Genomic DNA, 22,813 nt, shown 5'->3' with positions numbered 1-22,813 from the left:
AAATGCAAATATTTAATTGATAATCAAAATTTATTATTATTTTTTTTATTTTTTAATTTGACATTTCTAGATAAGGTTTTGACTGACACTGTGGATGTTTGACTTGATATCTTGTATGTAATTTAAGTTGATTTTAATTTTAAAAGGAAAACTATTGATCCAAATAAAAACTTACTCTCCTACTACCATGGATGCGCATAGTAAATTTATTTTTAAAAAAACTGCTATTTAAAGCAGATAGTGTATAATTCAGGTATTTCAATTTTCCCCTCATTATTATATTTTTCTGTATGTTTAATTTTATTTATGTGCATTGATGATGACTAATATGTAACTAATAAAAACATATTTTAAAATATGGCTGTAAAATGTCCCAAATATAGCATAAATAAATGCTACCTCTCACTAGTTAACATCATGCTATAAAATAGGTTCATTATAAGATATCTATTTTTTTCTTATTTCTATACTAAACTATGCATTACTTTTTCTTCTTCATTTTATCTCTTGATTAAAAGTAGAATCCCAATTATTCAAATATTTCCATGGTATCTCACTTATTTAAAAACGCTAATACTTTTCAATAACCAATATTCCACTATATCTTCCTTTACTATTAGTCCCTCAGTGGACTGATCGTAAATACACGTTTTCCAGTAGAACACCAAACTCAATCCTCCCTGGCTGCGATCAGTAAGCGGGTGGGTGATCACTTTGATCGACCTGCGTCGGGACCGAGGGTGTACGGTATTGGTCCTCGTTAAATTGTTCTACCATAAAAGGCTCAATTTCATGCCAGGGGTCTGTTTAGAAGAAATTTGGGTCCGTTAACGGACCCTTCACAAAATATCTCCATAAAAATGGACCCTTTACAAAATATTTTAACTTAAAAACGGACCCTTCACAAAATGATTTTTCTTTTAATCGGACCCTTCACAAATTTGTTTATCTTCATTATTATNTGTGCAGCTCTAGTGCGATGTAAATAAAATACCCCTGTGGCAGAATCGCTGCGACACGGCGACATTGTCGCAGAATGTTACAGAGTTCTTGCAGAATGATTTTTCTTCAGAAATTTTTTTTTTCTTTTCTACGTAATATTTGAATCATGTATTTAGATAATCACTTTTTGACACGCTCAATTTACGGCGATAGTATCGTAAATCGATGTAATGTTTTGATTGTTTTATCGCCAGTTGTTGGTATTGATTTTCACGTAGTTTTTAAATGTCCCGATATATTTCAAACTATATAGAAAATTCAAATCGTGCATTTGAGAATAGTCTTTTTAAGACAGTAATTCTATCGGTTTTTTGGCAGTTATTGCAATTGATTTCTCCATAATTTTAGACGATATTATTTATGACAACCTAATCTCGAAACAAGCATTTGAGGAGCCCAATTCGCGTAGTTTCGTCGTCGATCTTTTTTCCGGCAATTATTACTACGAGTTTCATGAATTTCAATTATATTTTTTATTGTGACAATTATTTACAAAATGTGATGAAAGAAATATTTTGTGTGTCCCTCCCCCACATAATGCGAGAATATCACCCATAATATTAGAATAAAAATTATTACATGCTCAATTTAAAAAAATTATATAGTTTTTTTTTGTAAACGCAGCACTTTTGCTTTTTTAAATTAGTAAAATATATGCTTGTTATTATTAAAAGTATCTTGCAGAAAGATATTAGTGCTAGAGTGTTTTGTCGCAGATAGTTCGAAAAAATTTTGCCACAGGGTAAAATACCTACCTACCTTTTTTATTATCAAAAATCATCTTTAGAGATACTGCTTACTTTATTAATTAAGATAATTCTTCTAGATCAATAGGCAAAAATGGCATTTCTTGCAACAAAACTTATGGGGAAGGAGGTGAGAGAGCTGGATGACAATGACATCGATGATTTGCTGGCATCTCTCACTGCTGAAGAATTAGAACAGCTGAGTAATGAAGTGGATCCTGATGTAAAGTTCTTAGATTAATAACATTATTCTGTGTTCATATGTCTTGCAAAACATTTATAATCAAAATTCTTGTTGCCAATTATTAGGTATAAATCTGTATCTGTGCTTCGTTATGTTGTAATTATTTTAAACGACTATTTAATTTTTCTCAATACAAATATTTTTATTCTATTTTTTATGTTTATATGGTGTTATATCTTTTTTTAAACTTATTTTGCAAAATTTTAATGCCATGCTGGACTTTTAATGTATTGCAGAGTAAAAAAAGATGCCCAAATCTGCCAATTTTAATCAAAGTTTGAAAAAAAAAATTTTTTTTGCTATATTTTTTTTATTTTGAGTAAACGAATCCCTATCATAAAATAGTAGCAGCTGAATAGGTATGTTTAAACTCTTTGTGTGTGCTGCTCATGTAAATAATGTCAATTTTTCTTATAAAAAAAAAAGAAAATCTTTATTAAAAAATATTGATCATATTGTTTTAAATTTGTTCTTGTAAAGTTCTTAATTTTTATTTTTATTATCTGTTGCCATTTTAATTTAAATGATCAGGCCTTTAATGTATTGTACCTATCTAAAAAATTTAATCTATATACTGTTCATATACAATGTTTTCAGGACTCATTGCTCCCCCCATCTCAAAGATGTAAAGATCAAACCAAGAAAGCACCTACAGGACCCCTTAATCGAAAAAAGCTCTTAGAATTTCTCGAAAGAACAGCAAGAGAACAAGAAGATTGGCCCGAAGCAAAGCCTTATGAAGCTGGAATTAAGCGAGGTAATAAATTAATATCTCAATTAATGCAAAATTTAAACATATTAATGCATAATATTTTAAAAAAGTATGATTAGAAATCTTATTAAATTATAATTTAATGTTTTTCAATTCCATATTTTTTGTGACATTTGTTCACAAGTAGCCTCATTTCAAAAATTGTTAATCCAGCATTAATAATACTAATTAATGCTGGTAATTTTATTTAGTCTTCATTAGATTTTGATTGTTCTTATTATCCATGATTAAAATCATTAGAATTGTACTTTTCTGTGGCCTTTTAAGACATTTGTAGCATGTTGTATATTAGTGATTTCTTTTTTCATTTTTAAAAATTATGATATGTCTTACTTCCCTATTAAGGATTATTTACTCTCCCTTTAAAGCTTATATCAATTCACTAATCTTAAAAATTCGGATCAAAAACTTAAAATTTTTGATGTTCCACATCCCATTTAAAATTTCAACCATATGCAAATAAACCAATAAAAAGACCCTCATTGCTATATAAGGTATTATGTCTATCTCTCTTTTTTTTTTTTTTTTTTTTTTTTTTTTTTTTTTNTTTTTTTTTTTACACTGAATCGAATGAAACCAATCTCTAAGTAATAAAACTAATAATTTAAAAGTTAAAAAGATTTTCTGAATAAAAAGTAAAATTTTGTATTTCTGCCTATTTCAACATCTGACTTTGCTATTTAAAAAGGTGAAACATTGCTTCGCATGAATTTACTTCATACAGAATTGAAAGAGAATAAACACACGTTAGTAAAATAAATAGTTCACAAGTTGCAAGTAATTTTCTGTGTAAAAAGTACTACTTTTGACATGTACTATGATATACATTTTATAATACTATCTAGTGGTTATGTAGACAAATAAGTAATTGTTTCGGATGCAATTTTTATTATCTTGAATCAAATGAAATCTTGTTGTTCAAGTGTTATAAAAGTTTTTATGTAAAAAAAAACTGCAGTTTTGTACTGGTTTAGCCTCAATCGATTCAGAGTCAAAAAAAAAAAAAATTTACATATGAAACAGTGCTTTATTTCTTTAGATAACAATATCAGATGTGTAAATTGTACTTTATATATTTGAAATCCGTATAACTTCTAAACTATTGGTTCTGTCATCTAAGAATTAATCTCCTTCAATGGGATTTTGATCTCCACATGGGATATAACACATCATATACCTAAATAGCAATGTGGATATTTTTGAGGATTTATTTCAAATTTTAAATGAAATGTGGAACCCCTAGACTAAGAAGTTTAATGTTTTGAGCCAAATTTTTCGATATTTTTATGTTTTAAAGAAAATTATTGTAAGGTTCAACCATATCAAATATCAAGGAAGAAAAGCAATTCTTTCTTTTTGTGCATGTGGTAAATATATTTAAAACACAGTATGTAAGAAAAGGTGATTAGTGCATGTAAGAAAATTACCATTTAATGCTGTAAAAAAAATTATGTGATAAGTAGATTTATTGTCTTAGACATTAGTATCACTGTATCATTTACTCAGTTTTATAATTTTTATCTTATAAAGCCTTATTGCTTTAATGCATTTTTAATTTACTTACTTATTATTGATTAATAATGTGTAATGAAATTAAAAATTACTTATACAGTGACCACCACTGATAAAATCACTAGATTCAAGGTCAATGATCATCACTCACTCAATCATTCATTATAGTAAATCTATCTTTAAAAGATGTCTGAAAAAACCTTGATATTTTAAAATTAACTTTAGAACAAAAGAAAAATTTAAAGTTACAAAGACTTTACACAACAATATTAATAAATATAATATTTATTAGAAATAAAGTTTAACTTCGCAATTTGTTCTTAAAACATTTAGGGTTAGGCTATGGTTGACAATCAGTGTATAACATTTATTGAATTTTCATTATTAGTTTCATTACTTTACACATTTTAAATTTGCTTTTGTATTTATTGATAATGGGTGTAAGGTAGAGTTACCATTACTCATTATTTGTCAATATTAAATGGTTAAAATTTAGAAATGTTGTTGCGCTTTGTAATTTATTTTCATGATATTTAGGTTTGTGCAAAAATGGTAATGCTTTTTCATATGTTCGATTATTATCATTTTTGTGATTGATAAATCAGTGATATAATTGCGGTTTTTACTGCTCTATTTCACCTTAATGACTTTAAACTGTTCAAAATCTTATCTTCCTTTAAATTGCTCAAAGCAATTGTAGAAAAATAAAGAAATTAATCTGTTTCAAAATTAATAAAATTATTAATGGATATGTTTGTTTTAATTTGAGTCATTAATAGATTATTTTTGCTGCATTAAAAATTAGAATTATTTTCTAATAACCATTCTAATTGGTCTAAAATGTGTACAATAAATGACCTATCTTTATGATCAATCCACTTAAGAACAAAAATAAACATTGAGAAACTGGTTTGAAAATTATGTTATGAGCAGCAAGCTTACTGATTGCACTAAAATAATTTACAATACTCTCTAGTCTGGATAGTAATTCCTCTTTATTTGTATTCTTGATCCTCATAATATTATATAAATATTATTACTAGTAACTATTAAAGTACTTGAGTAAATTTTAAGTAAGAGTTGTATTAACTTTATTTATATTCTTATCATTTATTTCTGCAGCTTCTCTTTCATAGTCTAGCACAAATGAAACATACATTATATTTATATGATAAGTTTTACCACTGGCAAAAAATTTATGCCTGGGGTAACATAAAATAGTTTTAAATCTCATTAGCAATTTGGGAACCCCTATCCTATGCAATATAATATATACAAACAATTTTAAAATCTAATTAATAACCATCACAAGTATTTGTATTACAGCATTAATTATTGAATCTGTACAATTATCTGCCATAAATGGAGGAAAGATGTTTTATTAAAGCACATGATAAAAAATTAGGTATATATCTATCCTTGTATTTGTTTCTCTGGAATTATTATTGGCATTCACTAAATGTAACTGTTATAATATCATGGTGCATAACATTTTTAAAAAATGCTTAAAGGTGCTTATTTTCGATTTTCGTTTTTTCAAAGCCCTTAAAGGTGCTTTTTTCATTGAGTGTTTTTAGAAAGTGCTTAATTTTCCCTTTTTGAAAATCAGATATTTGAAAAGGGAAAGTTTATTTTCGCCTTGTATTATGTATAGAATTCATTCAGCCACAATCTATTTCGGGGTACTGCTGATCGTTAGCGTATAAAGGTGCCAATCATTTTACATGTTAGATTAAATACTTGCAAGTACGCAAGTGCGTCTACTAAGCTGGGTTCGGTGAGATTATTGCACTCTCATGTGCAACTTTGCTGCATTTTGCAAGAGATTCTCAATTTCAGGGCTTCATTTTCCACCCTCTGATATTGAATCAAAAAATCTCTTGATCATTTTATAATGGCTAATATAATAAGAAAAAGAGTTCTCTGTCAGAAACTAGTTATTTTATCATGATCATGTGAAATCTTTGAAAATTATTTTATGTTTTGTTGGTTATTAAAAATAAAAAAAATTGAGTGCTTAAAAGGTGCTTATTTTTTGTTGAAAGATTTGACTATGCACCCTGAATATGTGTTTGAGAAAGATTTTATTTTCATAAACAAAAAATTATAAGGAATCAAAAATTAATGTTAATCTAGCTCTACAAATCTACAATGTGGAATTTACAGATTTAATTAATTTTCTATATATTCTAACTACCTATATATTCTTATTCCTTGTTTTTGTCCTTGAAACTTTTTTTTAGTTCTTAAATTTTTTTACAAATTTCAAGGTTCTCTTATTTCTATCATCATGCAAAATTATTTTCTGCTGTTAAGAAGATGTAAGTTAAAATTTGTATGTTTATTTTTCCATTCAATTACAAGCTTTTTGATGCCAAATTTTTACTTAAAATCAGAAATTCTAAAAGTTAATGGCATTTTCTTTTTACCTTCCATTTTAATAATCCAATTTATTGAAATAAAAGTATATTTTTGATATTTAAAACAGTTAATTTTAATAGGAAAAATTTGGAAGCCGAAAGAAGTACAGAAACCAAAATCTGATGATCTGCAAATTGAACTTGATCTAGATGATGAATATGAACAAGCATTGACTGGTGCTGATGAAGCTGAATTGGTGGATTTAGCTGGTATGCAATACAGATTGTATTATTTCGTTCAAAATCATTTCTGTTGCAATTAGCAATGAATATATAGGAAATTATCAATTTGTCCTATTAGATTACATTATGACACTATACTCATGGATTGTTCAAACATTTTGAGTAATGAAACTATATTTTACTCACCTGTTTCAAATTATTATTGTGTGGCATTGTAATGTTAATTTTATATCTCATGATAGAATGCTAAATTTTTATCATATACAATTTATTTTCACAAAATTCTTATCACAATTTATAGGTACTTAAAGTAAAGTGATCCTAAAATTAACAGTTTTAACATTTTGAATCATTCTTAAAATTTAAGTTTCATAATGTAAATTTTAATTGATTATTTGCACTTCAGAACCTCCCATACCCACACATGTTACCTATGACATCAGTGCTAACTAATCTTTATCAGCAAAATGGCGTATTAAAGTTGAGCTAAGTTTATCTAGATAAGTTCAGAGATGATTGTACTCCATAAAAAATCCAGATTTCCGAAATTTTCGCTAACCGCGATGCAGGAATCCAAGGTCCAGAAGTTTCAAGAAATCATCGATCACGTTTATGTATAAAAATTCATGCATATTTTAATTACAAATATTAGAACTAGAATTATACTTGGCATCTCGTTCATTTGTAAATATTTTTTCTGGTAGAATACTAAATGTGGTTAGAGATAAAAATAAACTTATACTTAATGATTCATTTAAATTATGCTACATATAATTTATTTAGAATTTCATGTTTTGAAAATATCAATGTTTTAAATTTATAAAGACATTTATTTTTTGAAATGCGTCATTAATGATTTTACTCAAGAAATTTTCAGGATTTTTGAGTTGGGCTCACAGAAGTTAGTAATGTTAATTAAAGTTAAGAATGTAAGTAGAATGTAGTTAGAATGTGTTAGATAGAATGTTAGTTAGAATGTAAGTTAGAATGTTAATTAAGTACAGAACCATATCACACATCAAATTAGTTGAAATGTAATTCTTTATCGTTTACTTCTTTTGTTTAAATTAGATTTATTATTTTTTTATGTATTTTATTGTAACTGTGATATATTTTTGTTTTGTGTACCTAACAACTTTGGTGCATAATTAGTTTATGTTCCATGTGGCTTCATGCCTGTCTTTGTGTTAAGTCTGTGTGTAAATATATGGCGAGTGAATTGAAATTTTTGAGAAAGAATCTTAGTGAAAGAATTTAAAGTGTGTTTTTTAAGAGAACTGATACTTGATAGGCCTGGCTTACTCGAAATACACTGGTTATCATAAATTAAGGAAAAATCACAAAAATAGCGATAACTCTTTCAAAAGTAAGCCAAACCGTGCAAAATTTGCATATGTTGTCCACTAAGAGTAGCTGAGTAAAATTGCAATATGCAAATTAGTGGCGCTGCACTCGGCTTACGTCATCTGCCTGGAGCATAAAAGTCCAAGTTTGAGAGAAAGCACACAAATTTTACTGTGATTGCGACATTGAAAATCTGAGNAATTTGATTCTCAGACATGAATTTCTTGACAATTTTGGACGTATGGCAAGGAGCTAAATCCTGTTGAAAAATCCCTGTTCCATCAGGGTATCGTTTCTTCAACTCTGGAACAACTTTTTTACCCAGAATAGTAATGTACTGCTCAGAACGCATCATACCATCAATAGGCTACAAAGGTCCAACCCCCATTGTAACCGAAACAAAACAACCCCAAAACATCTTCTTTAAAAAACACCCAAAAAAAAGTTTGTTTCAATTAATTTGCCCAAGGGTGTATCTAATGAAAGAATGAAATTTTTGGGAAGGAATTTATAGTGTTTTTTTTTTTAAGAGAATTGATACTTGACTGGATTGGCTTGCTCAAAATAGAAGGGAAAGAACTGTTGCTAACTTAAACAAATGCCTTGTTTTTAACAACCAATCAGGATCAAGATACCCACACTATGTCACTTGCAGGCATCCCATTCTAGATTTTAATAGTTATAATTCAAAATAAGCTTTTAAAGGCAACATATTAGTAAAAGAAAGGCTTCTCAGTTTCACATTATTACAACTTGTAAACTTTCACTATTATTCTTTTTTTTTTTTTTTTTTTNCATTAGAGCAAAAATTATTCATCGTGGCCTTTTATTTTTTTTTTTTTTTTTTTTTTAAATCTATGTTTCACAAAATGGATTCACAATGAATGAATGTATTTTCATTAACATCTAATTATCATTATTTTTAAATAACATTACATTTTATAAAAATTTAAAGTAAAGTTAAGTAGGCTCTTCTTTTATTCTTAGGCTTACCTTTTGTGGATATTTTAGAATTATTTAATGTTATTTTTCAAGACTGATGTTACTTGAGCATTATATTATGCTAAATTGACCGTTTTCTTTTGGCGCTTTGCATTGTGAAGCCTGTTGTCTAGTCCAGCTGTTGTACCACGTGTAAGCAAAAGGTTGAGTTTCAGATTAAACCCTATACCAAACTCTAATGAGTTTTACACACTTCGAACAAAATTTCATTAAAATTGGTTCAGTGGTCTTAGAAATAATTTATGTATTCTATCAATTTTTGTAATTGTGAACACCAGTCCCAATTCTTTTACATAGTGTCCAATTTCTTTTACATAAATGTAATAATTATTTTTTACTTGTTAAAAGTTATTGCAGATAAGCTTTTAGCCTTATTCAGTGTTTCCATTTTATCTTAATTATTTTTTTTTAATTCAGAAAGGCATTCTAAAAAGTTGTTACAAAATAGTTAAGTTAATAAAGAAATAGTTAATCTCCTAAAATGCAGTTTCAAAAAAATTTAAAAATTTTTGTAACAATTTTCTGTAATAGCAATTTATACTGTTTTATGACCTTTTTACTCCATTTGCCCCTGATCATTAAACTGCTCTATTTCTCACCTATTTTTTTTTTCTCTATGCTGTAAATTTACATTTTCAAATAAGGGAAATTTACAACAACAAGAAAAAAAATTTGTTTTGTGACCTCTATACTACACTTGCTCCTAATAATTAAACAACCATATTTCTCATTTCTTCTCTTTTTTTTATAGCTATTTTGGGATTGCACAGTATGTTGAATCAAGATCAGTTTCATTCTTCCATCTTGAACAAAGGACAGAAAATTGGTGATCGATTTGAAAGTATGCATTAATCTGTTTTCATATACAATTAAAATGAATAATAATATAAATTACAAATTATCTGTAACTTCATAATAAATTATATTTGTTTTAAATCTTTAATTACAAAATCACTACATTTTAGTAGTACTATATTTTAAAATCTTTATTTAATTTGAATGACACATTAAATTAGTAGATAATTTAAAAATGTACCAGTATAATATTTTTTTTTACCTATACACATTGTGTCTACTTTATTTTGTTTTATAACTTCATAAATTGTTTAGATTTCTAATTACAATATGGATCTGCATAATGTTTAAAACCTTTCATTTAGTTAAGTTGGAAAACGTTGAAAACTTTGTGTATTCTTTTTTTTCTTTCTTGTGTGTGCAAATCAATTTACTTGGTGTTATATAAGTGTGGATTAGCTTGTTCTGCATTGTATTAAAAATTTGTACAGTAAATTAAAAATGTTGGTTTAATTATGACATCAATACAATTTTCCTAAAACAATATTTTAAATGTATTGTTTAATTAATAAAACTCTGAATTGGTTGTCAATATTTAGTTTGCAATGTTTTTTTTTTTAATTTATTGTTTTTGTATCGATGATAGGCTTTGTGTTTGCTTGACATGAAAATTTCATCATAAATTTAGTTTTTTATTTTAATTACAATATTAATTAGCAAACAATTTGATGCTTCCCATTCAGTTAGTCTAAGACATAAAACTTATTTAAAATATTAAATTACAAGTTTGGTCACGTAACTAATTTAAAACAAATTTTAAAAAGACATTTTTGTGTTTGCTCAATTTTGCACAGTTACTTCGTTGAAAGGTAGTTTCAAATTCATATATATAAAAGTTATTTTTTTAATCAAAGTTATATTTATATATTATTTATTAATNACTTCATAAATTTAGTTTTTATAATTTCTAATTGCAATATAAATCTACATAATATTTAAAAACTGTCATTTAGTTAATCTGGAACATTAATTTCATAGAAAACTTTATGTATTCTTTTTTTTCTTCTTGTTTGTGTGCAAATTAATCATTTGCTTGGTGTTATGGAAATGTGCATTAGCTTGTTCTACATTGTGATAAAAACTTGTATTCATAAACATTTTTGTGATGGCTTAGCAACTTTCTCCCGAATTAAATTTATTTATGTTTAATTATGACATCAATACAATTTTCCCTGAACAATATTTTAACAGTATTGCTTAATTAATAATTAACTTTGAATTGATTGTCAATTTTTAGTTTGCAGTAATTTTTTTTTATCTATAGACTTTGTGTTTGCTTGACATGGACATTTCCTCATATAATTAATTTTCATCATTTTAATTTTTAATTACAATATTAATTAGCAAAAAAACTATACTTGCTATTTAATTAGTCTGACACATTAAACTTGTTTAAAATATTAAATTACAAGCTTGGTTACATAACTAATTTGAGGCAAATATTAAAATTATTTCCAATTTATAAATGCTTATTAAGTTTATGTTTAGTTACAATTGTTTTTTTATCGCTTGAAACTTTTGTATTTCCTCATTGTTGCATTGTAGTTTTTTTATAAAATCGGACATTTTTGCGTTTGCTCGATCAGTCATTGTTACTTCACAGAGATGTAGTTTCAAATTTTTATAAAAGTCCTCATAAATGATTAATTACATTAGCAATCTGCATGATATTTAAAAAAGTTTTTAATTATTCTCTGAACATAAAGTCTCTAGAAAACTTAAGCCATTTATCCCTTCTTAAATAACTGTATTTTAACTTGTTTTAAGGTATTGTACATGCCACTAAACAAAAGGTGCTGCCACTGGAACCAGACAACGATACTGATGTTGATAAAACTCTTCAACAAGTTATTGATAATGCCTCCTCTTTAAAAACTCTCAACTGGAATAATATAAGAGTAAGTTGGGTTTATTTTGATCAAATTGTGTATATCATTAGTTTTTTTAATTAATTTTTTTTTCTAATTAATTGATAGTTTTAAAAAAGTTTTTTTTTTAAATTCTTTTTCAGAACATATCCAGAGAAAAAATGAGAAGGCTCTTTGAAGGCTTGAAAACCAATACACACTTGGAGTATTTAAGCTTGGCCAATGTTGATTTATATGATGCTTCTGCTGAAGTAAAATATATATTTTTTAACTTTAACATTTCTATTATACTCTGTTGTAGATTAATTTGCTATGTTATTGTTATGAAATTTATTTATAATAGTCTGTTCCATTGAATTTGGTTAAAAATTAAAATTTATATAACTGTTACAATTTCTTATTCATCGTCATAATGATTGATTTTTTTTTTTTAAATTTCCAATGCCCACTTGTATTAACATTTCGTCAATTCAAGCATTTACAGGGTAAATTCGTTACCCACTCTTTTAAAGGCACCATATTAGGTGGGCCAACGTTGCTCCCATAGTAAGGACAGATAGTGCAGCGAATGAAAGAACAATCCATGCCTTGCCAGGGATTCGAACCCAGAACCTTTCTGATGCAAGGGCAGTTCCCTGACCCCCTACACCAGGGATGGCGAACCAATGGCACGCGATACAATATTTTGGGCGCGTCACGGATCACAATTGTTATTGCACTATGAATTTTTATTACACAAATGTTATTACACTATGAAGCATATGTAATAATTAAATTAAAATTCACAAAAATCAAACAAAGTAATAAGCAGTTGTTAATAAAAAAATTAACAATTAATACTAAAAAAAAACAATTAATAGCCATAAAAAACAAGCTAACAATAAATAACTAGCAAAAAAAATCAACAGTCCTGCTTAAACTAATATCTTACAACCTAATATAAGTTATTTGTCATCTAATCTGCAACAACAGAAGACCCATTGATGTTGCTTAAAGTTGAATTACGCCTATAACTGAGACATTGCAAAATGAAATTTTTTTTCAATGTAAATAAAGAGTTTTAAGTTGATAGTATTTAGTATTATTATTTTCCTGATAATCATGAAGTCAAAGTTATTTGACGGCACGTCTGTGACTTCATTAAAAAAATTTTTTAGAAAAAATGGCACGTTGGTGTATAAAGGTTCGCCACCCCTGCCCTACACAGTCCGGTCTGTCGTTATGATAAATCATTATATTCACGTAAACTGAAAATGAACATGACAGCATAGAAATTTGACGGGAATATTACACATAAGGGGTTCATTGGATTCTGCTGAATAATCATTCACTATTAAAGATCCCTCTCACTTTTACCATTAATTATCGAAAGTTCTTAAATTTAATCATATTTTCTGAAATAGGATTGTTCTGTTTTTAGTCTTCATAAATGATAAATTATGTATCATGATTTATACATTTACTAATCCCACATCATGATTGAACATTAGTGATTTATGGATTGCACTTCGCAATTAGTGTTATGGTCTACCTATATTGTAGCTACTAGTTGTCTCTAATTCTCTTACAAGATTTAAAAATTTACTGAAAAATTTTTAATTTACGTAAACAGTTTGTTTTGAAACATTATGCTGATTTCAAACTTTATTGTTTAGTGTATAGTTTTTTATTTATGCTTTTACAAATCCAACTTCAGGAAATCTTAATGTTTCTGAAACTTTTATTTTCTGTTAATCTTTCGAGGTATCAGAAAAAAAGTGTTTTAATGTTGCTATACTTTATTTGTAGGTGTTGGTTGAGGCATTAAAACAAAACAAAAATCTAATATCTCTGAATGTGGAATCAAATTATTTGTCTGGCAGTATGATTCGTGATCTGCTCGATGCCATATTGACAAATCAGACTGTTTTAGAATTCCGAGCATCAAATCAGGTGAGTTTTTTTTTTTCAACTGTAATTTTTAAAAAAATTATAATTTTAAAGGTTTTAGTTGTCACATAAATCACATATGCCACAATTTCTCGATTTGCATTTTGACATCAACTTGTTCTTTAGTATTATTTCGATAAAAATACTTTGCATGTTTCTTGAACTTTTACTACATTACCTCATAATACACAGTAATGTTTTATTGCTTTCACAGAAAAGATGATTTTCTCCAAAATAGCTCTTAATAGATTCTCTCTTGAAAAATGTGAAATTATGTCTTTATACTGCCACAAATATGCTGCTTTCTACTTTTAAATTAATTGTTATTGATTAGTTTACTTATAAAAATTTTCTCTCTAACATTCTCTAGGGATGTTATCATCTTCGGATAAATATTGGTTTCATAAACTTTAATAATCTTTTCACTTACTTTTATAATTTTTTCATAATTTATTTATACATCAGGTATGATTTATATCACTGTTTAATTTTATTACTTTAATTAATTAGTATTGTAAATTTCTTAAATCTTGTTTTCCATGCAATGTAAACTGCATTAGAATTTTATGCGGTAAGTAAATTTTACTCCTCAAGATAGTAAACTGAATTTCTTTTTTACAATAAAAGTGCAGTACTAATTAGAAACGTGATATTAATATTAGCTACATTTTTTGTATAATTTCTGCAGCGAAATGTTGTCTATGATCCTTGATACAATACAAGGTAGAGAAGATAAACAAGATTCATTTCGATATTTGTTTAGCTACATTATACACTATTTATTGCAAATATCTCAATATTTTTACATTGATTAGGTAAGATTTCTAAATAATCTAACTTTGGTCTGAAGAGTTCTAGGCAAAATGGCCTAAACTTTGCAAACTCTATTTTCTTGCAATCTGAGTCTTGCTACAGGGATTTCAGACTAGCAGACCAACTATGATTTGAAATGCTGATAAATATTGTAAAATTGAAAGAATTTATCAGGTTTACAATTGATTTCTTATTCAGAAACTGCTTTTTTACTCGAGGGATCCTTTGTTCAAAACTGGTTGCTCAATCAAAATAATAACATTTAATATGGACTACTTTCCCTTGGAAAAACCACAGTCATTGTTAAAACCTTAGTGCAAATAATTATTTTTTACTTTAGAGCCCAGTTACACTTGGCAATAAAATAGAAATGGAGATCACAAAGCTCATTGAAGAGAACAAGACATTGTTGAGACTTGGATTGTGTTTCGATGTCCCCGATGCTCGAGTTAGAATTACTGATCACCTACAAAAGAACAATGATCGAAGTAAGTTATTAATGAAAAACTTAATTGATAGGTTTCGTCACAAAATATATACAGTTGAACCTCAATCTATCATTCCTTCATCTTTTGTTTTCCCATATGTAACGTCTCATTTTAACGATCCGCACCTGTACACCTGTGGGAAGCACAAAACCCATTATAATATATTGGTACAATTATAATGATAGAAACCCTAATTCTGGCTTCAGTTTTGTGCTGCCATCTATTGAACAGAATTAGTACATTTGTTTTGAACATTTAAAAGCCTTGTGTGAGATTTGTTCTGCTTTGATCTCTTACCTGAACACAGATACAGAATGTGATCTACCTTTGAGCATTTCAACATGTTTCTTATTTTATCATGCTACATAATCACCATTAAATTTAATTTTCTTTGACTGTAAATGGTTCCTTGGGAAGTAAACTTCCCACCCTTGAAATTTATATTCAACAAAATAAAGTAGGTTTTCATTTGCTAATAAAATATTAAAAAAATTCGGAGAATAGCATATGGGCGAAAGCAAAATAAATTAGAAGTAAAATAAATGACATATAAAAGAGTTAATGTGAAGTTATTTACTAATTTTTGTAAATTTATATGTTGTATCAAATAAAACTGAAGTTCTATTTTCCTAAGTTTTTCATGTTTATAGTAATAGTTTTTTTTTCAGTAATTCTAATCATAATTAATTTAAAGGTAATGTAACTAACATTACATTATTTCAATGCAATTAAAATATTTTTTGAAATATTTGTATTTTCTAACCTGTTCATCTATTGGTAAAAAAATCTATTCTTTTATTAAAAGTTTAAAAATGTTACTATAAAGTTATATAGTTGTAGGTTATTCAAAACCCACACTTTTCATCTGCTTTCTACAAAAAATTTGATTAGAAATTCTTGCATTGCATTTCAAGATATAATGATCATAATGTTTCTAAAATTAACGGATTCTTTATCAACTACCAGGGTGCGTAGCCAAATCTTTGAATCAAAAATAAGCACTTTTTAAAAACTTTTCAAGCACTATTATCACTAAGTTACAAAAGTTAAATTAAAAATAATGTAACTCTAGTGAAAAATATCAGAAAGTCTTTTTTTGAAATGATAATAATATTTGTTTTCTTGGAAAGGTGTGTCGTTTATGAAAGAGCAAAATCATTGATCTGTCTGGGTTTTTTTAAGAGGTACCTATCTTGTGAAAATTTAGACATAATTAGTGCAAATAAAAAATTATATTTAAAAAATCAACACAAAAATATGGTAAAGGAAGAAAATATTTTCAAAAATTGTCACTACAAATAAATATCATTTATGACTTATTTCTATATATTTTTCCCTATATACTCAAAAATAATTTTGGTATTGTAAAATTTTGGGCTAAAAATTTTATCTAAATTACAAAAAGCATAAATCTGTAAAAAATCATTGTCCACAGTAAAATTTCAACTTGAATTTAGTAAAAACATGCATTTAACAGTACTAATACTAAAAGTTATTCTAATTATGAGAACATTTTCCTCTGGGTCATACAGAAAAAAGTTTCACAGAGAAAAAAATNAATAATTTATATTATATAATACATGTAATAAATTTATATTTTATTATATATTATAAAATTTATAATATACTTTTAACTCCTAAGATATCAAATATAATTAACTCCAAGATATTGAACTAAATTTCTTTTTTAGAATCTAATTGCAGTGCTAATTAGAAACATGATAATAATATGATTGTAAAATAGCTACATTAGCATATTTTTTATATACTTTCTGCAACGAAGTGTTGTCTATGATCCTTGATGCAATGTGAGGTAGACAAAAAGATTAATATTGATATTTGTATAGCTACATTTGTGACATATTATTATAGGCTATTGCAAATATCTCAATATTTTTGCATTGATTAAATGAAAATTCTAAATAATCTAACTTTGGTCTGAAGAGTTCTAGACAAAATGACCAAAACTTTACCAACTCTGTTTTCCTGCAATTCAAGTCTTGTAACAGGGGCCTCAGACAAGCAGACCAACTATGATTTCAAATGCTGATGAACAGTGTAATATTTAAATAATTTATCAGGTTTACAGATTATTTTTTTATTCAAAAACGACCTAGAAATATATTTTTTACTTGAGGAATCCTTTGTTCAAAACTGGTTACTCAATTAAAATAATAGAATTTAATAAGAAATATTTTCTTTTGGAAAAACCACTGTTATTGTTGAAACCTTAGTGCAAATAATTATTATTTTATATTACAGAGCCCGGTTACACTTGGCAATAAAATAGAAATGGAGATCACAAAGCTCATTGAGGAGAACAAGACACTGTTGAGACTTGGATTGTGTTTTGATGTCCCTGACGCTCGAGTTAGAATTACTGATCACCTTCAAAAGAACAATGATCGAAGTAAGTTATAAATGAAAAACTTAATTTATAGGTTTTATTACAAAATATATAAAGTTGAACCTCAATCCATCATTCCTTCATCTTTTGTTTTCCCGTATGTATCATCTCGTTTTAACGGTCCCATCGCAAATACTTTCTTTTAATGTTAATAATGCCAGTTTAGATAGTTTATAAAACTAGCAGATTTTTGCATCCATCATTCAGAAATTCTACCCATATTTATAAAAAAATAATTTTATTTTGAGAAGAAAAACAGTAATTCCTAATGCTGATGATAAATAAGAAAGTAAAGATTTGTCAGAGTATTAATAAAATGCCTCAAGCTATATGTTTATGTATCTGTTGATAAAAATGTTGAATGTTGTAAAATATGTTGTCAATTCAAAAGAATGGTGGTAAAACTAAACCATAACCTGTGCTCTTTGTAGAAGGCCATGAAGCTTTTAAAAAAATTAGGAATTTTCTGTATTCACACAAATTTAAAGAAATTTGTTATTTGTACCAAAATTTTTTTGTTTGCGCTGAGATGCAAAGAGGCTCTTCAAATCAAAATTTTCTAAATAAATTTATGTACTTATTCATCATTTCTGCACATAAATATTTTTGCAACGAAAACGTAACTTTTCCAGTTTAATTTTTTTTTTTTACTTATTGCAAAATTACTTATCAATTCCATTGCTTTTTTATTACTTTTCATACATTATCAAGTCATATGATATTTTATGTTGACTCACTTTTGTCCTTGTCAATCAGTCCCAATGACAGGTTCCATGTGAAACGATTGTTCAAGGTTCTACTGTATATATATATTTTTTTGATACCAATTTAAAAAATCATCTCTGAATTAAATGTGTTTGATTCCCGTTTCTGCATAGAGGTAAAAAAAAATTATGTGTCATTCCCTAATTTGGAGAAATTTCTAATGAAAACTTATTAAACAACTGAATGTGTTAAGCTAATTTCTTCACTCTAAAGATTGTTGCTTGTTTAATGTCAGTGTAATATTTAATTTTATATTTCAATATTACTATGAGAAAAAAATTATGCAAATAGGGAATTCTGTAAGTCACTTTTTTTTCTCTTTGATTAGTTTCTTAATTTTTTCCAACCCAATTTTGTTATCTGCCTAAGGATGTTGAAAAACTACTACTTAAAAATCTATGATACTATTCAAAACCTACTTTGCATTCTTGAATTGATTAAGGTTGAATTCTAGTGATTGAATTTTTCAAAGTGCCTTGATGCTTTTTTGAGCCTTAGGATGATTACTTCCAACCTACATGATCTTACAAAATACACCTTTGGGAAGCACAAAACCCATATATATTATATAATGATAGGAACACGAATTCTGACTTCAGTTTTATGCTGCCATCTATTGAACAGAATTGTTTTGAACATTTAAAAGCCTTGTGTGTTCTGCTTTGACACCTGAACAGAATGTGATCTACCTTTGAGCATTGCAACATTATTCTCATCTTAAATAATCACCATTAAATTTAATTTTCTTTATGACTGTAAATGGTTCCTTGAGAAGTAAACTTCCCACCCCTGAAATTTAAATGCAAACATAAAACTCAGCAAAATAAAATTGGTTTAATTGTTAATAAAATATATAAAAAAAACACTTATAACCGCATATGAAAGCCAAATAAATCAAAAGTAACAAACAAACATACAAAAGAGTTAATGTGGAGTTATTTACTAACTTTTGTAAATTTATATGCTGTATCAAATAAAACTGAAGTTTTATTGTTCAGTTTTCCTAAGTCTTTCATGTTTATAGTTTTTTTTCCAGTAATCCTAATTAATTTAAACGTAATGTAACTAACATTACATTATTTCAATACATTTAAAATATTTATATTTTATAACCTGTCCCTCTATTGGTAAAAAAATTCGATCCTTTTATTAAAAGCTTAAAAATGTATTGTATGTTACTTGATGTTATTGTTATTCAGAAACCACAATTTTCATTTGCTTTCATTAAAAATCTTATTAGAATTTTTTTTTAAATTTAATTTAATAGTCGAAAAAAATTTTGAATTGTAAGTTATTCAAATTTTTTACATAATTTTAAAGAAAACAATTTAAAAAAGCAAAATAGAAAGAACAAAATGGGACAAATAGTTCCTTAGAAATCAAATTTTTAGAATATTTGATATTATCTCCTAGAATGTGAAGATCCTATTCATTTGATCAAAGGTATGTAAGATGGCCCGTTTATTTCTTTACACACATAACATAAAGTTTTTATATCATAATTAAAATACATTGAATATTAAGTTTGTACTTTATCTTGTGCAGATTTTTTTGTTGCTAATTAAAATTTCTATTTTAGTTCGCTTGCGAAGAATCGGAATGGAGCCTTAAGACTGTAATGCAAAACACAGTATATGACAATAATGGAAATCTTTTAGAATTAGAACCCACTCTATAAACAAGCCTGCTTTTATATCCGTTTTTCGTCACTTTAGTGCAGTAGCTTGTCGCCAATGAATTGAAATTTGGTTTTATGAACTCCTGTTTGTGTGTTCCTTCATATATTGTGAATATTTCTATTTTTTGTAAGAATTTGTCTTTCATGAAAAGAAATTTCTTCTGACCTATTATTTCGTCAATCTCAAACATTACTAGGATCCTGAATCTGCGATTCGAATCACCACAAAGTGACTTGAATTTTTATTTGGTGATTTGTATTTTACGATTTGAGTTACTTGATTGGTAATAAAGTTCTGAATCTGTAATCTTTTAATTCAAACCCATGATTAAAATGTTCAAAATTTGTTTGATTTGAATGACCTGAGGGAACGTTTGTTTGATTTAAATCACTTGAGTGATTTATGTCACCCAAGTTTATTTATTGAATTAGTGATTTGAATCACCAAGTGTTGAATAAACTTGTTTACATTTAATTGAATAGATTTGATTTACACTTATATTTTGGATTCAAATCACTAATTACCTTGGATGGTGATTTAAATAACTGATTTTGCCCAACTCTATTACATTTAATGCAAGCTTAAATATTGCATAGATGTGTATATTGAAGATGCGTGTGTTTTTTTTCCCATGTCTTTTTATGTCAATGTTTTACCTGATATATGATTATGTGGGTATGTTGTAATTTAATCTTAATTTTAATCAAATGCTTATTTTAGTATTAATTGCTGGAAAATATAAAACAAAATTTTAGAGTTAGACTCAATTTTTATTTATAACAATTCTTCATAATTTTTTTAGGCATCAATTAAACTTCTGAAATGAGTGATATAATTTAAATTTAATATTTTTAAAATAATTATAATAATTAAGTTGATATTATGTTTTAAAGTACTAATTTTTATATTAAGAACTACCAGTGTATTTTTACATTATTGTAAAATATGGGTAAAGTATTTTATATTTTAAAAAAAGATATGTTGAAATTTAAAGAATCGTGCAAGATTTTGCCATATTATTTTTCTTTTATATGTGTATTGAAAAAAAAATGCATTAAGTACCATTCTATGTTAGCATCTATATTTATAAATGAATTCTTCTAATTGTTCTTTTAGGTAGTTTTACTTAAATTTTTTTTTCATGAAATATTTATCTGTTCAATGTATTTAGATTTTGCCTGAATTTTGGTGCTAAAAGCTGTACAGTTGTACAATTTTAAGATTTTTTTTTATTAAAATAAGTCTATATAGTTTTCTTTGAGTTAGTTTAATTTTTGATTGTATAAATTTCAGACATTAGTAAAGAATTTCTTTCATGTATTAGCAGTTTATTTATCAATAGATTCTTTTTTCTTCCAATTTGTCAGTTAAATCTAATCACAATTACTTAAAGATTTTTAGTTTATTATGATGACCTATAAACTGTCATATTATAGATGTATGGAAGTAATTGTTCAATTTCTTAATTACAATATTTCATTGAAAATTCTTGCACTATTTTTGTTCACTTATCACAACTCATCATCTCTTAAAATATTACCGGTGAAATTAAATTATTTTCAGAAAGAAAGCATTTTTTTCTCCTTTTAATTGTGTTTATCATTTTTAAGCCATGACCTTCGAATAAAATGTGCTTCATTTTTACATTTGCTATTTTTTGTTTTTGCATTTCTTTAACAAAAATATTTAGTTTAACTATGAAAGAGCCTTTATTTTTGAAAGTGATAAGAAAAAAATCTTGATTTTTCAAAAATCTTTAGTGTTCAGATGAATTTTAGTGTTCGGAATTTAAAAATATTGGCAAAGGTTAATGTTTTTAATACTAAATTATAATTAAACATTAAAATATAATAATAGTTATTAAATTCATAATAAAGAAAAAACTATTATTTAACTTAAAATGTACTTTCAATAATATTTTGTAAAAAATAAAAACCAGGAGAAAGTTATGCCCATGTTTTTAAACAAATTGGCTTTTCTAAAATGAAATATTTGATACAAAAATATAAAAATGATTTTGTTATATCATTTTTAGCTAAAATTATTTTGATTACTTTAGCAACAAATCCTGCTTTCTTGAATGCATGAATATAAGAAGATGATCTATCTATATTTTAGTAAAAATACTATTAACTATTTTTTTCTTCTAAAAGTGAACTTTTTCCATTTTCAAAAATATAATGGCTCTCTTATGTAAATTCTGTAGATCAAAATCAGAGGTCAATACTTAAATGCTTTTTCCTTTGTGAATGTTTACCAGTTTAATCAACTGGCTATGTATAGTTAAATTATGATTGATTGATTGTAACTGACTCCCTGTACATTGATGAGCTGCTGTTTTGTACTCACTGCCAGTCAAACAATTTTTAGCTCTCTAAAAAAAAACATTATTTCATTTTATATATTCTAAATGTAAGCTTTTCTTTATCAAAAGCAGAATGTATTATATACCTTTTTTGAAGTTAAAATAAAAAGTATTATGATAAATATTGTGATTATTTTGTATGAAGTTTTTCTTTGCAGTGAAAAGTTCAGTTAGACAAGCCAGTTAAAGGCACCCTACTATCTTTTTTAAACCAATTTATCACCGAAGCTTTATCTCTATTAGAACTGAAGTTGTTGTACTTACAAAAAATATATTTACCTTGGCTCGTCTATACACCTATAGGTCGCCTGTTTCCTTTATTTTTTAATGCAACATCTTGAATTCTGATAATGCGATTCACTTTAAAATTTGCACAAATGTTCTCTTATTATATAGAGCAGAGGTTTCCAACTTACATT

The 22,813-nt window shown here is 26.6% G+C and overlaps 1 protein-coding gene across 3 annotated transcripts in view; it reads left to right on the top strand.

Annotated features, from left to right (window-relative positions):
- LOC107440082 (tropomodulin) overlaps positions 1–22,516 on the top strand; it is a 28,964-nt gene extending 6,448 nt beyond the window's left edge. For 2 of the 3 annotated variants that reach the window (XM_043052546.2, XM_071185166.1), the window contains exons 2-10: positions 1,829–1,971; positions 2,590–2,749; positions 6,778–6,906; positions 9,977–10,066; positions 11,848–11,978; positions 12,092–12,199; positions 13,737–13,880; positions 15,031–15,178; positions 19,930–22,516. In XM_043052546.2, coding sequence (XP_042908480.1) covers positions 1,843–1,971; positions 2,590–2,749; positions 6,778–6,906; positions 9,977–10,066; positions 11,848–11,978; positions 12,092–12,199; positions 13,737–13,880; positions 15,031–15,178; positions 19,930–19,961 — 1,071 coding nt within the window. In that variant the 5' untranslated portion in view covers positions 1,829–1,842 and the 3' untranslated portion in view covers positions 19,962–22,516. Of the gene's footprint in view, positions 1–1,828; positions 1,972–2,589; positions 2,750–6,777; positions 6,907–9,976; positions 10,067–11,847; positions 11,979–12,091; positions 12,200–13,736; positions 13,881–15,030; positions 15,179–17,440; positions 17,589–19,929 lie in introns of all 3 variants that reach the window. The other variant, XM_043052547.2, reaches the window with a different exon arrangement.
- The last annotated feature ends 297 nt before the right edge of the window (positions 22,517–22,813 follow it).

Source organism: Parasteatoda tepidariorum, chromosome 9 (assembly GCF_043381705.1).
Source record: "Parasteatoda tepidariorum isolate YZ-2023 chromosome 9, CAS_Ptep_4.0, whole genome shotgun sequence".
NCBI classification, from domain to species: domain Eukaryota; kingdom Metazoa; phylum Arthropoda; class Arachnida; order Araneae; family Theridiidae; genus Parasteatoda; species Parasteatoda tepidariorum.
Note: the sequence above shows the minus strand (reverse complement) of the source record. Positions and strands in the feature narration are given on the sequence as shown.